Source organism: Bos indicus x Bos taurus, chromosome 23 (assembly GCF_003369695.1).
Source record: "Bos indicus x Bos taurus breed Angus x Brahman F1 hybrid chromosome 23, Bos_hybrid_MaternalHap_v2.0, whole genome shotgun sequence".
Taxonomy (NCBI): Eukaryota; Metazoa; Chordata; class Mammalia; order Artiodactyla; family Bovidae; genus Bos; species Bos indicus x Bos taurus.
This window is the reverse complement of record NC_040098.1, coordinates 24,963,191-24,980,771: the sequence shown is the minus strand read 5'-3', so window position 1 is coordinate 24,980,771 and position 17,581 is coordinate 24,963,191. Positions and strand designations below refer to the sequence as shown.

The 17,581-nt window shown below is 40.4% G+C and overlaps 1 protein-coding gene across 1 annotated transcript in view; it reads left to right on the top strand.

Moving 5' to 3' along the window:
* PKHD1 (PKHD1, fibrocystin/polyductin) overlaps positions 1-17,581 on the top strand; it is a 443,492-nt gene that overhangs the window by 309,079 nt on the left and 116,832 nt on the right. The window contains 3 exon segments of the mRNA XM_027525460.1: positions 8,374-8,528; positions 10,039-10,191; positions 15,648-16,526. Of these exon segments, the coding sequence (XP_027381261.1) occupies positions 8,374-8,528; positions 10,039-10,191; positions 15,648-16,526 (1,187 nt within the window).

The following is a 17,581-nucleotide window of genomic DNA, read 5'->3' as shown; positions in this document are numbered from 1 at the left end:
CTTACATAACCACAGACTATACAATTCAACAAGTTGATATTAGTACAGTATTAACTGAACTACAGATCTCAATCAACCTGTTTCTTTAAACACTGATCTACAATCTTCCTTCTATTCAGATCAGATCAGATCAGATCAGTCGCTCAGTCATGTCTGACTCTTTGCGAACCCGTGAATCGCAGCACGCCAGGCCTCCCTGTTCATCACCAACTCCCGGAGTTCACTGAGACCCACGTCCATTGAGTCAGTGATGCCATGCAGCCATCTCATCCTCTGTCATCCCCTTCTCCTCTTGCCCCCAATCCCTCCTAGTATCAGAGTCTTTTCCAATGAGTCAACTCTTCACATGAGGTAGCCAAAGTACTGGAGTTTCAGCTTTAGCATCATTCCCTCCAAAGAAATCCCAGGGCTGATCTCCTTCAGAATGGACTGGTTGGATCTCCTTGCAGTCCAAGGGACTCTCAAGAGTCTTCTATTAAAAGCCAATTTAATATGTCTTTCTAATATTCCTTTTCTTTATAGTTTATTATAAGATATTGAATGTAGTTCCCTGTCCTATACAGTAAACCCTTGTTTATATTATATATGGTAGTCTGCATCTGTTAATCCCATATTGCCAGTTTATCCCACACCTCCATCCCCTTTGGTTCCCATAACTTTATTTTTCACGTCTGTCTGTTTCTCTTTCATAAATAAGTTCATTTGTATTATTTTGGGTTACACATACAAATGATACCATAAATATTGTCTTTCCCTGTCTGACTGATTTCACTTAGTATGACAATTTCTGGGTCCATCCATGTTGCTGCAAATGGCACTATTTCATTCTTTTTTTTAATAGCTGATTAATATTCCGTTGTGTATACATACCATGTCTTCTCTATCTTTTCATCTGTTCTTTGGCACTTGGGTTGTTTACTATTATAAATAGTGCTGCTATGAATGTTGGGGTGCGTGTATCTTTCCAAGTTAGAGCTTTTGTCTTTTCCGGATCTGTGGCGGGGGGGTGGGATTGCTGGATCATAGGGTAACTCTGTTTTTAGTTTTTAAGGGAACTGCTATGTTATTTGCCACAGTGGCCGCTCTGCGGGTACACTTTGTTTGGAGTATTCATTGTGTCTCCTTCTGCTACACTCTCACTTGGGCATTCCATGTGCCTTTCTATAACAGCTTCTGTACTGGCTTCCTAAATGTTTGACAAATCCGATTAGAGGGTCAGAAGTACCCTTGCATCTCTTCTTTACCTTTACACTTCCTATGGATCTTTAAAGATTCCATCACACCTCCCACAGGACATTCAGTCTCCCCTCCAGCACACACTGATTTTCTACCATTTGAATCAATATAACATGTGATTCTATGATTTATAATTTTAATAAAAATATGCTTCTTAGTGATTGATACTAAGCTGCTTCAGGTATGCATGTCCTGTTCCTCCAAGTAGTGTTCTACAGGAGAGGAAAATACTGTTTTTTTAAAAATCGATTTGGTGTATTATTTAGCATGCAGCACACAACAGAAATTAAAAAAGAGTTCTAATTAGTGTGGACTGATGGATCTTTTCTGGAAATCAAACCTTATGGAGCCTGTTGACTCAATGGCATCTTGTCTAATAAATTAGAATATTGAATTTAAATTAGAAAATTACTATAATTATTTTTGTGCTCATTAATCAAACCTCATGATTATACTATAACAACTTAGTTCAAATATTAGAACATAGAGATGGTGGCCTTATTCATTTATTAGCAGGAGTTCAGGATCACATTGTAGTGTCCAAAAGAAGATTGTTCCTTTTGGTCCAATGAGCTGGTGGGTCCTAATCTCAAACTGGCTATCGTCTCCATGCTTGGAGAAGACATATGAGTTAGGAAGGGAGGAGGGACATAGATTCCTACAATGAAAATGAGCTGGAACATTGAGGACAGCAGATTAAAATACTTTTAATTATGCAATTAACTAAAAGTGTATTTCAGGTAAAGTACTTTCTCTGAGTCTCAGTTTCTTTTTCTATAATAGGAAAACAATAATACTTGGTTAATAGAGTAGTTATAAGGATTAAGTGAATCAATGTGTATAAAGCACTTAGGCCGGTTTCTGGCACCAAGTCAGCCTCACGTCATGGTAGTTATTACACTAACCAGGATTCTTTCAATGGAAAGTAAAAGTAAAAACAACCCTTCTTAATCCATTTGGGAAATTGCATCGGGCCCTCCCTCCACCTCTCCTGTTTCTCTATTTCAGTCTCACTTGTTCCTACTGAAGAGATTTCCACATTCTGTAGGGTGCAACTGAACCCCAAAGCCGTTGGTTTTTCCCAGCTTTACCGTTAGAGAGAAAATTTCTCTTTCTCCTTAGTTGCAGTTCAAAAGTCCAGGAGACTACAGTTGCTAGCACTGTATTGTATAACTTGCTAAGAGAGTAGAACTCGAGTGTTCTCACCAAACAATAGCAAAATAAGGGTGAATGTGTGAGGTGACTGACATATTAATTAGCTCAGTGGGGGAATCTTTTCATAATGTGTATATCATAGCAAATCAGCATATTATATGCTTTAAATATCTTGAGTGAGTGAATGAAAGTTGCTCAGTCGTACCTGACTCTTTGTGACCCCATGGACTATATAGTCCATGGAATTCTCCAGGCCACTGTATTGGAGTGGGTAGCCATTCCCTTCTCCAGGGGATCTTCCCAACCCAGGGATCAAACCCAAGTCTCCCTCATTGCAGGCGAATTCTTTACCAGCTGAGCCACAAGGGAAGCCCTACAGCTTTATTTTTCGATTATACCTCATAAAGCTGGAAAAGGGAAAGGATTTTAACTAATGAAGGCAGGTTGGATCCCTTGCCCACCCTTTGGCAAAAGGTGTGCAGCTCTCACTAGGACCACTTCGTGTGGTGGATGAAGAGATCAGGTCTCAGAAGAGATGTGATGCATTTCCTGGAACAAAGGAAAAAATACATCAGGTAGACAAACAGTTGAGGGCTTTCCCAATGGAGACGTGGGCTCAGTCCCTGGATTGGGAAGATCAACTGGAGGAGGAAAATGGCAACCCACTCTAGTATTCTTGCCTAAAAAATCCCATGGACAGAAGACCCTGATGGGCTACAATCCAAAGGGCCTCAAAGAGTTGGACATGACTAAGCATGGCATGGGATGGCAGACAAACAGTTGACCCCAAAGACCATTCATATTATCACTGTCACCATCAATACCATTACAGGATTCAGTTTCTTTAAATACCTCACATAATTCATTGGAGTCTGAGGGTCCTTGGCCAACTTCAATGGCAATTGACAAAAGAAAGTTTAAACAGGAGTTAAAAAAAAAAAAGCCTCAGTATTACTAAAGATCAGAATTCTATGGCTACTCTAATTCCTCAGGGAAGAACATTTTGACATCCGGCACTCTGAACCTATGGTCAAGTGCATCTGTCGTCATTAAGATCTCCCTAAAGTTTAATTAAATTCATTTAAGTTATAGGTATTTCTATATGAATGCTTTTTACATGGTGGGAAAAAGTTTTAAATTTGTAAGTATATTTGTTTCATTCTTTGTAATTATGTTCTTTTGACCAAAAGTATTGCATTTTTCTCTAAACTAGGTAAATTTTAATGCAGAAATAAAGGAAGCTGCTGATATTTTGTTTATACTTTTCAAAAGTTATCTTTCAGGAGACTTTTGCAGTGATTATTCAGTTTCCTCTCTCTTCTCATATGGTTTCCATTTAGAGCCAATTATGTTGCAAACAACTCTTTTTATTTTTTGGTTTATTTATTATTTTTGGTGTGTTTTGCTCAGAAAAACGAGCAAATCTCCCCTCTCCCCTGTAGCTATAAGATTCTTATTAGTATTAATCAGACACATGAAATCGAGCTGGGATTCAAATCCTTAAGGCTTAAGCTAGGATTTCTTGAAATGGTTGATGGGTCTTCCTTCAAGTAGGAAGAGGGAATCTTTGAATTGAAGGAATTTAAGGAATATTGATACTTGACTAGCAGAACTTTCTAGGCTCTTAATACTGGAACCAAAATTTTCCCTGAATTTACCACTATTGCTGTGTAGACAGAGAAGGAGCCATGCTCCCTTGCCGTTTGTATATTTTCTTAAGAGATACAGAATCTCAAGATTTCAGTAGTGTACAGGAGAGAGAATTGTTCGTAGATCTGTAAGGTTTTGGAAACCATCATGACAAAAGTTAAGTTCATTTATATTTTTATTGTAAAGTTTGAATAATAATTTCAGTAACTCCTTTTCTCTTTGCCTAGAGAATTGTGAGGAGCTCTGGGGTTTACATAGCTGGATAGTGCTATTTTCACTAAATATTAACTATCAAGTGGCGCTAGTGATAAAGAACCTGCCTGCCAGTGCAGGAGACAGAAGTGATGTGGGTTCCATCGCTGGGTCGGGAAGATCTCCTGGAGTAGGAAATGGCAACCCACTCAAGTATTCTCACCTGCAGAATTCCCATGGACAGAGGAGCTGGTGGGCTACAGTCCATAGGGTTGCAAAGAGTCAGACATGACTGAAGTGGCTTAGTACACACATAACAATGTCAAAGCTGAGTAGCCACAGAAGACAGTACAAAATCATTTACAAAGCAGTGGTATCTGTTTTGTCAAAATGATGAACAGAAATGGGACTGGGTGTTCAGTGGAGAAGATTCCCATGGGATGACTTCTTGAAGGCAAAGGAGCTTCAGTAAATTTTTAAGACTGAAAAGCTGAATACAGGAGATGATATTTTAATTGATAGGTGAGAAGCACATTATCTATTTCTCGGCAGAGTGAGCAGGTTCATCAGGTTGGAGCAGAGGACTTATATAAGGGAGTTGAGGGATAAGGCTCTAATTATTTCTTAGTTTATATTATGGTTCATACTTTGCGTTGCTCTGTGGGCTTCAACAAATGTATAATGGCATGTATCCATCCTTAAAGTATCACACAGAAGAATTTACAGCCCTATAAATCTCCTGTGCTCCCTAGGGAATGAGTTTTAATTCTCATTTTTCACAAGGAACTTTCCTGAACATTGTCATGACCTATGTCTGAAAAGCTCTATTCAACAATATAAACAAAAAATAAAAAGATTATCCCAATAATACTGGCCATGAAGGAAAGGATTGATTTCAGTTATACTCCTAATGGCTTTGGTGTGACTTTATATCCATCACCTGATTTTCTTTTTAAGAAGTAAATTTTTTCTTCAATATACTACTTGGTAAGTTAGAAAATTTAGATTTAAGTGAAAATGACTAATAAACTCACCTTCCATTGGCGAGGTGACATTTTTTAGTGTACATCTTTCCTATTTTCTTTTTTCTGTGCATGCATTACTTTTATTAAAAATAAATGGGCATGTTATTTTATATCCTTTTTTTCAGACAATGAAAAAAATGAACACTGTAATTAAGTGTTCTGCTATAATGTGCTTTTTAATGACTATATAATAATGCACTGTGGGCTTCTCAGGTGGCTCAGTAAAGAATCCACCTGCCAATTCAGGTGATGCAGGAAACTGGAGTTCGATCCCTGTGTTGGAAAGATCCCCTGGAGAAGGAAATGGCAACCCATTTCAGTATTCTTGCCACGATAATTCCACGGACAGAGGAGCCTGACCAGCTACAGTCCATGGGGTCGCAAAGAGTTGGACATGACTGAGCACACACACACACAATAATCTACTGTTTGAGTTACAGATCTCATAAATTTGTGGTTTATGAGATTATATAAATTCATAATATAGTCATTATGAAATGTAGGAGTTTCGTTTTTTATTATACGTGAAGAGCTAAGAATCAAACAGATAGGATGATGTCGTTTAATGGAAAGAACTTGAATTTGATCAGGAGACTTAGGCTTAACTCAACCTCTGACTTCATTTAGTTATCTAATCTTGAGTTTTGTTATTTATTCTTTCTGAATCTTGGTTTCCTTGCCTTTAAAAGCTAAGGGTTGTTTTATTATTTTGTAACTGTGAGTTTTCTAGGATGTCATAGCAAATCAGCAAAGCATGTCTAAATTCTTTAATTAAAATTGTATAACTGACAGTAGTCTTTTCTCTGTCTTTTCCAGTCTCTCTTCTTCTCTTTAACCTCAGGCACATCACATAGATTTAAATTAATAACAATCTTTGGTTAATAAAAAATTTACACCATTGACCCACAAATGACCCCCTATAACTTTTTTTTTTTTTGGAAAGAGATGGGAATACCAGACCACCTGACCTACCTTTTGAGAAACTTATATGCAGGTTAGGAAGCAACAGTTAGAACTGGACATGGAACAACAGACTGGTTCCAAATAGGGAAAGGAGTATGTCAAGGCTATATATTGTCACCCTGCTTATTTAACTTACATGCAGAGTGCATCATGAGGAATTCTGGGCTGGAAGAAGCACAAGCTGGAATCAAGATTGCTGGGAGAAATATCAATAACCCCAGATATGCAGATGACACCACCCTTATGGCAGAAAGTGAGGAGGAATTAAAGAGCCTCTTGATGAAAGTGAAAGAGGAGAGTGAAAAAGTTGGCTTAAAGCTCAACATTCAGAAAACGAAGATCATGGCATCTGGTCCCATCACTTCATGGGAAATCGATGGGGAAACAGTGGAAACAGTGTCAGACTTTATTTTTTTGGGCTCCAAAATCACTGCATTTGGTGATTGCAGCCATGAAAGTAAAAGACACTTACTCCTTGGAAGGAAAGTTATGACCAATCTAGATAGCACATTCAAAAGCAGAGATACTACTTTGCCAACAAAGGTCCGTCTAGTCAAGGCTATGGTTTTTCCAGTAGTCATGTATGGATGTGAGAGTTGGACTGTGAAGAAAGCTGAGCACCAAAGAATTGATGCTTTTGAACTGTGGTGTTGGAGAAAACTCTTGAGAGTCCCTTGCACTGCAAGGAGATCCAACCAGTCCATTCTGAAGGCGATCAGCCCTGGATGTTCTTTGGAAGGAATGATGCTAAAGCTGAAACTCCAGTACTTTGGCCACCTCATGCGAAGAGTTGACTCACTGGAAAAGACTGATGCTGGGAGAGATTGGGGGCAGGAGGAGAAGGAGATGACAGAGGATGAGATGGCTGGATGGCACCACCAACTCGATGGACATGAGTTTGAGTGAACTCCAGGAATTGGTGATGGACAGGGAGGCCTGGCATGCTGTGATTCACGGGGTCGCAGAGTCGGACACGACTGAGCGACTGAACTGAACTGAACTGAATGTTATATATGAATCATCTGTGAATTCTCCACTCATACAGTAGACTAGTGTCTGCTAGTCAAAATCTACTAGTAAAGGATGTTTACTAAACAAAAAGTGTCTTCTAGTCACAATCTAAGTTGTCATTTTTAAATGTAAATGTCATCTGTTTCATTCATCCATATGTCTCTAGCACTACAGTGTGTGGCATGTACTGTTGCTCAGACAATGTGTGTTTCTTGATTAAAAGGCCTTCACATGGACCTGTTGCCAGGATGAAACTTTACTGGTAGAGGAAACACTATTGTCAATGCTTGCTTAAGTGTGAACATTAGCAAAAGAGCCAGGCGATTAATATAAACTTATGCTGTTGAAGTTGGTAATGACTGTAACTGGAGGATAAAGCAGACATATTTACTAGGGAAAGATAGGCAGCAGCAAATGACTGAACAAAAACCTTATTAAATGGTAGTTAAGAAAAAACAAAAATGAACAAAACTCTCATTGCATATTGTGATGAAAACACAATTCTTGGAACATAGCACCTTCAAGAAATGCATACCTTTGTCCCTGCAATAACAGGGGGATAGGAGAGAAAAACTCCAAATCGTGTCACTTTTCAAATGAAGATATGAAGCTCAGAAGAGTGACGTGACCTCTCAACGTCCCATAGCTACTAAGTGGAACCTCTAGGATTCACACTGTATCTGCTTGGCCATGAAGATATGAGCCTTAAATGTGTGATGAGAAATTGTCTGAAAATAGTATTAGAAGTCTTCAGAAAATGTGAGAAAAGATCCCTTCTGAAATACCTTTATTATTTGAACTGTTTCCCAATCAAGGAAGTAGACTTCCATTTTAGGAAACCATATGGAGAGGGCATTACTAAACGCTCAAAATTTTACCCTTTCTTATTCTTTTGTCTGGTGCTTCATGGCCACAGAATACCTTGGCCATCCCTGTATTGCATACATGTAAGCCAGGAGATGAACTCCATTAGCATTCATGTTTTGCAGAAGTCTTTTTTCTCCGTCTTGACTTGATGTTTCTACTTTCCTCTCCCTGGTGGGAATTGCTGGTTGCAGCGGATTTCCTCTTCTCCCTGGAATGAGTAGATCATATCTGAGTTGCACTGCCTGTACTTGATACGATCTTTATGCTGTTACAGAATTATAGTAGAGGACGCAGTGGATTGGCGACCCCATGACAAGATCGTCCTCAGCTCATCTTCATATGAGCCTCACGAAGCAGAGGTCCTCACTGTGAAAGAAGTCAGGGGTCACCATATTAGGATCCATGAACGGCTCAGACACCGACACATCGGTAAGGCTTCGGTTTGTTAGTTAAGGGAAGTGAATGAGCCAAGAAAAACGTGTTCAGCAACCTGCCTGGGGACCTTGGATCCAACCGGCGTTCAGAGGGGATGGATAATACTTTACTGCTGCCCTAGGCTCATCCTAGAAGGCTTTATCTCCATCCCTTCATTAATTTTATTGCCTAATTTTTTTAAAAAAATACTTTGATGTGAGGGTATTTTTTTAACTTTTTATTTATAATGGCAAGCCTAGAAGCAAGCAGAAGGGTTAAGAAACTTGTTCAAGGTCACCGGGCATTTTCATGGCTAAGCCAGAATAAACCTCATGGGAGATGAGTTTCCAGTTCATTTCCTGGCACATTGAATCACACAACCACTTAGAATGTGGTAGTTATTGTAAATAATGACTCCTTACTTTTTCCATACTTAGGAACGTGTCCTTTCTGACATGAAGTTCATTTTATGTATTGACTACTGCTACTGCCCCAAATTATAAATGCTGCTGCTGCTGCTGCTAAGTCGCTTCAGTCGTGTCCGACTCTGTGCGACCCCACAGACAGCAGCCCGCCAGGCTCCCCCGTCCCTGGGATTCTCCAGGCAAGAACACTGGAGTGGGTTGCCATTGCCTTCTCCGAAATTATAGATAAATAAAGTCAAATACCTCTTTCTTTTTTTAAAAAAGTATTGAATATTTTAATACACTATATACACTTAAAATACATTGCATATAAATAATAAATAACCATCTTTCCTGGTTCAGTCTAATAAATGCATTTAACCCAGGAAATATAGCTAATAAGTAATATAACAGGGTAATAAAGGGATAAGGGGTTATTTTTTTAGTTTCTGATATTTGAGAGTGAAATACATGTTTTCAGCAGGGTCATGTCTAAAGCTTTCTAAGTCATAGTTTTAAGGATGATTTTATTTCTAAACAGTGGCAGGGAAAAGAAAACTCGTCATCAATCCCTGCCTGTAATATGCAAACATGTGCAATACAAATACAGGGGGAGGGGGGCTATGCAACAAACATGCGAGACTGGGGAGGCTCCTTCTGAGAGAGATGAGCTTCAGACCTGCCAGGAGAGGGCGCTGCCGCTGCTGTTTTGGTCCTGTCGCTGCCTCAGTGGATCTGGGATTCCTCACTGTGAAGAAAGAGGTTCAGGAACAGTGCACTACTAAACGCGGAAATCTCACACTGACGAGTTAAAGGGAAGGGTTTGGGGACCCCACTAATTGGACCGGTCTGCCCTGACATCCCTGTCCCAGTACCCATCGTGACTGAGGAGAAATGAATTCTTGCTCAGATACTCTCACTCTTATCCCAAGGAGAGACTAGTGAACGGGCTTTTTCATTTCTCAGCAGACATTTGTGGAGACCGCCCGAGGAAAAGCAAACCTTAATGTTGGGAGGACTTCCGCGGGGAAACGAGTGTTTTCATTTGTCAGGTTCGCTGAGTCCCTAACTGGCGATCTCCGAAATAGGTTTTTAAAAATTTTTCTTTCCTGTTGCCCCAGGAAGTGCCCACGTCATGGAGGGTGGCCGACACATTCGTTTGGCTGCTGAGGTTGGTCTTTTGACCCGAAACATACAAATCCAGGGTGATACATCATGCAGAGGGGGTCTACTTGTGGGGTCCTTCAGGAAGTCCAGTGTGGAAGAATTTTCAGGTAAATGAAATTTTAAGTTACTAAGCACTATGAATTGGATGCTATGGGACCCTCCAAAATTACAATAGTGGAATTTTCATTTATAAAACAAACTGTTTGGAATAGATGCTCATTTATGCTCTGAGAAGCTATGAATTTTCAGTCCTAATCTGTGCTTAATTATCATGTGATGTTAAAATAATATTCTAGCTATCAGCACATAGGCATATTTTTACCTCAGAAAGAAAAAATATATATATAAAGAAAAGCCATCTTCAGCAGATGTGAAATTTCCTCTGCTTTGAAACTGTAGATGATTTAATGACCACTTGAATTTTATCTCTTTCCTGAATTTCTATTACTCTTTCCCAGTAGCATGCTTTATCTGATGGCAGACCTCATCTCATGCTATAAATTAATAGTGTAAATTTAAGTAAGAAGATTTCCATATTCTAGACTGCTTTAGGAATCAGTTCAATTTCTCTCATTTCCTTCAAGCTTTAGCTCTTCCGGGGTATTGTGAAATAATTTTATTGGTACCTTATTTCTGAAACTTGGGTTCCTTAAAAATGATTTCAGTGTTGTTTCCTAGTGAAATAAAGCTCCATCTTAGAAAGTCACTGTCTACATGAATATAATAAAGGTTCTGAGAAGGCTTAGAGTAAAGGGTCTAAGCACTTCCCACATATATTGAGCATGGAACAATTTTTGTGGGCACATCTGTTTTCAGTTCAGTTCAGTCACTCAGTCGTGTCCGACTCTGCAACCCCACAGACTGCAGCATACCAGACTTCCCTCTCCATCACCAACTACCAGAGCTTGCTCAAACTCATGTCCATCGAGTTGGTGATGTCCATCTCATCCTCTGTCATCCCCTTCTCCTCCTGCCTTCAATCCTTCCCGGTATCAGGGTCTTTTCCAATGTGTCAGTTCTTCACATCAGGTGGCCAGTATGGTAAAGGATGGTGTTTGGACCTTAAGTCAAAAGTTCAGGATTTCTGGTCCATAGAACAAGCTCTCTCTCCATAAACACTAGCTCCATCAGTTTCTTCCTTTCTTTTTTGGCCACATGGTAAGGTATAAAGTGAAAGTGTTAGTTGCTCTCAGTCATGTCCGACTCCTTGTGACTCAATGGACTGTAGCCCACCAGGCTCCTCTGTATGCAAGATCTTAGTTTCCTGACCAGGGATTGAACCTTTGTTCCCCTTCTCGCCTCCGCATTGGAAGCATGGAGTCTTAACCACTGGACTGCAAGGTAAGTCCCCTTCATCACTTTTTAACAGAAGTGATCTAGATCTCCCTTCTTGGCTAGAGGACATTTGGCAGTATTTGGAGACATTTTGCTTGTCACAACTTTGGTGGAGCTTCTGCATTAGTAGTGGGTGCTCAACAGCCTACAATGTGTGAGACAGTCTCCCTCAAGAAAGGATAACCTGGACCAAAATGTCAGTTATGTTGAGGTGGAGTAACCCTGCTCTGGAAGGCTAGACAAAGGCTGAGTCCTGGTCATGGTGGTGGTCATGTAAAAACAAATCTACCCTGCGGTTTGTGAAGACAGAGAATTAGGAAGGGAGTGCAAGACGGGCCCCTTTACACAGTACCTGAAGGCCAGGCTAGAACCTGATCACGAGAGCAGGACAAGAGGCTGGCTTTTATAGCTGAGCACCAAAGCTGGACCCTCACCACCTGCAATGGTGGCTCGGTTCTGAGCCTCTGGCTTGCTGGCTGGGGCTCCTAAAACATCCCCAGAAAAGGGACAGAGAATCTTAATCCAATGCTTCTTATAGACTAGGAACTACGCTGGTTTTCATGCCTGTTTTATCTCATTGAATCCTAATATCCCTGTGAGAGAGACATTTTATGCTTGGTTTTATAGATGAGGAAACAGAGTCTATAATAAAATTGCCTACTAATTCATAAAACTCCATTAGGAGCTATAGAACTTCTTGAGGGTAAGACTGAGGTTTTCAGCCCTATTTTCTTAGTTTGGTATTATAACTGCTCTGTATTAGGTCCTCAATAAATGTGAGTTAAATGAACAGTAAGAAAAGTCATCCAGCTTACAGGGTAACATTCAAATTCAAGCCTGATTCGGAAGCCGTTGATAAGCTTTTAATTTTGTAATCACTTTCAGTTCAGTCCAGTCTCTCAGTCATGTCAGATTCTTTGCGACCCCATGAATCACAGCATGCCAGGCCTCCCTGTCCATCACCAACTCCCGGAGTTCACTCAAACTCATGTCCATTGAGTCGGTGATGCCATCCAGCCATCTCATCCTCTGTCGTCCCCTTCTCCTCCTGCCACCAATCCCTCCCAGCATCAGTGTCTTCTCCAGTGAGTCAACTCTTCGCATGAGGTGGCCAAAGTACTGGAGTTTCAGCTTTAGCATCAGTCCTTCCAAAGAACACCCAGGGCTGATTGCCTTTAAGATGGACTGGTTGGATCTCCTTGCAGTCCAAGGGACTCTCAAGAGTCTTCTCCAACACCACAGTTCAAAAGCATCAATTCTTTGGTGCTCAGCTTTCTGCATAGTCCAACTCTCACATCCATACATGACCACTGGAAAAACCATAGTCTTGACTAGACGGACCTTTGTTGGCAAGGTAGTATCTCTGCTTTTGAATATGCTATCTAGGTCGGTCATAACTTTCCTTCCAAGGAGTAAGCGTCTTTTAATTTCATGGCTGCAATCACCATCTGCAGTGATTTGGAGCCCAAAAAATAAAGTCAGCCACTGTTTCCACTGTTTCCCCATCGATTTCCCATGAAGTGATGGGACCAGATGCCATGATCTTCGTTTTCTGAATGTTGAGCTTTAAGCCAACTTTTTCACTCTCCTCTTTCACTTTCATCAAGAGGCTTTTGAGTTCCTCTTCACTTTCTGCCATAAGGGTGGTGTCATCTTCATATCTGAGGTGATTGATATTTCTCCCGGCAATCTTGATTCCAGCTTGTGCTTCTTCCAGCCCAGCGTTTCTCATGATGTACTCTGCATATAAGTTAAATAAGCAGGGTGACAATATACAGCCTTGACATAGTCCTTGGTAAAAAAAGTTGCAAAGATGGTATGAAGAGTTCCTGTATACCTTTCATTCTGTTTTCCATAACATGAAAATCTAATATAACTCTGGTACATTTGTGACAGCCAGTAAATTAACCTTATTGCACTAGTGTTTACTGAACTTAAGATATTATTCCAGATTCCACATGTTTTTCCACTGTGGTCCTTTTTCTGTTTCAAAATCCAGTACAGATCCCCACATTGTATTTAGAACCCTTGCACTTTTCTGTAACATATTCCAGAGCCTGGATGATGTAAGACCTACAGATGTGGTGTCAAGGACGCCAGCTACAGTGTTCAGTGGTTACAGGGCAGAAAAGCAGACCAGCGCCTAACAATCCCCACTTTTAAATCAGGTTCTTCTGTCATTCCCTTCCTTCTGACCAGTAATACCCAACAAGTTATGCTCAGAATTAGGATAAACATAAAGAAAAAATAGGAAAGCAGTTGTGAACAAAATCGTTGCTTAATTCTCCATCTGAATGCTCAGATATTTTAAGTATTTACTATTGATGAGTTTTCAATTGTTGATTAGTATGCACACAGGTAAAAAGATCTTATACAATTTAAAACCATGAATTAAAACCGTGCAAGGATGACAAGAAAAAACACACTAAGTAAAACAGTAATGGTACATTGCCTTGAATGAGATTCTAGAACTGTTTTCCAGTCTGTAAGCTTTTACATGTGGACACACACTGGCATTGGTATGCTTTGTGCCAAAGTTCTCAGAGGCAGGTTCCATGACTGTTTTAGCTATGTGCTGCTAGCCAGGGTTGCTTTAAATTACACTGAAAAGTGGTATCACCCGACAAATAATTTGTAATGTTTTCTCATTCTGTGACTATTTCCATACCATCAGCTAGTGTCTCTAACCAGCATCCTCTGAGAAATCTAGGTATAGTGGAATTCTGCTTGACCCTTCAGAAAGACACACAGACTTCATTTGCCCTCACAGTAGTTTGGTTTTTCAATAGATTGATTTGCAAGGGTTCAGGTTTCTCATCTGTGAAAAGGGGGTGGGGAAGGTGGGGGATTAAAACTGGACTATCTTTGTGCTTTAAATACTGAAACACCACAACTCCCTTCCTTTTTAGTGAGGGAAATAACCTTATAGTTTACCTTGGACAGTAACTTTAAAAAAGAAGAATAAAGAAAAGAAGTGAGGGTCAAAGTTGTGGTCTTCCTAGCTAAGGACACACGATGTCTCTTCTCGTAGCACAGGGCTGTGCTCCAGTCATGGGAATCTCAGTGCAAACCTGTTTGTTGTATTCTACCATGTCACACACACTCTCCGCTGAGCCTCCATTGGGGTTAACAGTGCAGCCTCTGCATCCGTATGCCTGGGCCCAAGTCCGAGTGTGCTGCTTAACCCGTCTCTGCCTCAATTTCTTATCTGTAAAATGGAGATAACCACATCTATCATAGGATTTTTACAAAAATTAAGAGTATATATATCACACACATATACATTTATGCCTGGTATATAATTAGTGCTATATTAAAGTTAGATGTTATGTTTATTAATTCACCTCATTTCCCCCCATATTCATGTTATTATCTATTTTATCATGAGTCTATACACTGACTAATTAGTGTTCATTATATTTTTAAATCAGTCTAGTGGTTATATTTTATACTGTATTTTAACAATATCTGCTTAAAACAGAACCAATAAAATCCCCAATAAGACTAAATAATTCATTGTCCTCCCCTGACATTACAAAAATGTAGAAAGTCCTCTTATTGTGAAAAGGAAACAGGAAATATAATGTGGCTAGGATAACAATACAGGAAAAGAAAATTCAGAGTCTTTAAGGTCACTTAAAAATATATTATTGCCTTTATCATGTCTTCATAAAGAAGAATGTTATGTTTCTGGACATCTATTGAGCAGAAGTTTTGTACTTATACTCTTCTTTAAAAATGATTAAGATGTTGTATATAGTTAGGCATTATTTTCTTTCATATAATATTTCTGTGGGTAAAGCTGTGACCCTTCACATGGGGTTACCAAAAAGGGACATGACTTTGGGGTGAGTGGCCAGGAAGCCATATTCCCTTCATTCTTAGTTGGTTCCTTGACCCAATCCTGAAGACGGGTACCCAGAATCTTTAAACTAGCTGTGCCCATCCCCAAAGCCTCTCTCCTTCCCCTGTCTTCCTATCATTTTCCTCTCCATCCTATGACCAGACTCTTAAGAATGTACAGGGAACTTTTCAGGAAGTACTGTGATATTTTTTAATGATTCAGGTTTTGTTAGTGAGACTCGATGACATAAAATATAGTGCTGGTGTTAAAACTAAACTATGATATTTAATGAAAAATCTGCATGTCCTGATGCCACTGAATGGACCATCCTTCTGACTCTTGAGGGGACAAAACAGTACCTGCTAATGTGCACTTTGCTTGCAGGTATCCTTCAACTTTACAATGTGGAAATTCAGAACTTTGGGTCACCGTTGTATTCATCCATTGAACTCACTGATGTGTCCACAGGATCCTGGGTAATATCTTCTAGTCTGCACCAAAGTTGCGGTGGGGGCATCCATGCAGCTGCCAGTCAGGGGATCATTTTAAATGACAATGTGGTGTTTAACACTGCTGGCCATGGCATTGATCTGGAGGGTCAGGACTATTCTCTCTCTAAAAACCTTGTAGTTCTGATGACACAGTCAGCATGGTCTCCTGTTTGGGTGGCAGGAATCAAAGTGAATGAGGCAAAGAACACCCGTCTCCATGGCAACGTTGTGGCAGGCTCTGAGAGACTTGGTTTTCACATCCAAGGCCACAGGTGTTCCTCTCCTGAATCTGTTTGGTCTGACAACGTGGCCCACTCAAGTCTTCATGGCCTTCATCTCTATAAGGGGAGTGGACTTGACAGCTGCACTGGTGTCTCTGGCTTCTTGGCTTTCAAGAACTTTGACTATGGTGCTCTGCTCCAAGTAGAGAACAGCATGGAAATAGAGAACCTCACGCTGGTAGACAATACTGTTGGCCTTTTCACAGCAGTTTATGTGTCTTCTGCTCCACGGTATTATATCAGAAGTCTACAGATTGTGCTTAGGAATTCAGTCATTGTGGCCACTAGCTCATCTTTTGACTGCATTCAAGACAGAGTCAAACCACATTCTGCCCACTTGACATCACCTGATCGAGCTCCTTCCAGTCCCAGAGGGGGTCGAGTTGGTATTCTGTGGCCGGTATTCACCTCAGAACCAAATCGGTGGCCTCAGGAGCCATGGCACAAAGTGAGGAACAGTCATTTGATTTCAGGCATCATGAAACTTCAAGGTAAGAATTTTGGGTTTCCAAGCAATGTAGTCTAATACATCTGTGCATAAAACCCATAGAACCTTTAATAGCATCTTGAAAGTGTATCACCAAAGGGTACAGTATAGTTTGGTGCTTGCTGTCCAGTTGATCAGCTACTGGGCATTGATAACCACAGGGGTGGTTTATTATTATAATGACAGTGAGTGGTTCATTGAGGAACAAAATTGGGTCATTAGTAGAGATGAACCTCAAGCCTGCCGTACAGGGTGAAGTAAATAAAAAAGAGAAAAATATTGTATAGTAATAAATGTATGTGGAATCTAGAAAAATGGTACAGATGAACCCAGTTCCAGGGCAGGAATAGAGATGCAGATACAGAGCATGGACCTGTGAACACAGGGTCGGAGAAGGGAGGGTGGGAGACTAGGTTTGACATAAATACACTGCTGTGTGTAAAACAGATAGTGGGAACAGAGAGCTCAACTCAATGCTCTGTGTTGACCTGGAAGGATGGGATGGGTGTGTGAGATTCAAGAAGGATGGTATATATGTGGAGTTGGCTTAGTTGCTAAGTCGTGTCCTACTCTTGTGACCCCATAGACTGTAGCCTGCCAGGCTTCTCTGTCCATGGGATTCTCCAGGCAAGAATACTGGAGTGGGTTGCCATTTCCTTCTCCTGGGGATCTTTCTGACCTAGAGATTGAACCTGGGGCTCCTGCATTGCAGGCAGACTCTTTACCAACTGAGCTACAAGGGAAGCCCAAGATTGGGAATATACATACACACACATACACACACACACACACACACACACACTTTGCTGATTCACTTTACTGTACAGCAGAGACTAACACAAAATTGTAAAGCAATTATATTCCAATAATAAAAAATAGAAAAAAAGTCACTGCTCTATACACATTGAAGAGCTTTCACAGGGAAATATTTAATTTGATTATATGCCTGGTGTTGTTTTTCCTATCACACAGAGGAGGAAATTGATACAGGGAGGTTGTGCCTCAGTGAGGTTGTTAAGAATCTGGTGGGGCAGCCAGGATTAAATTGAGTTATACTGC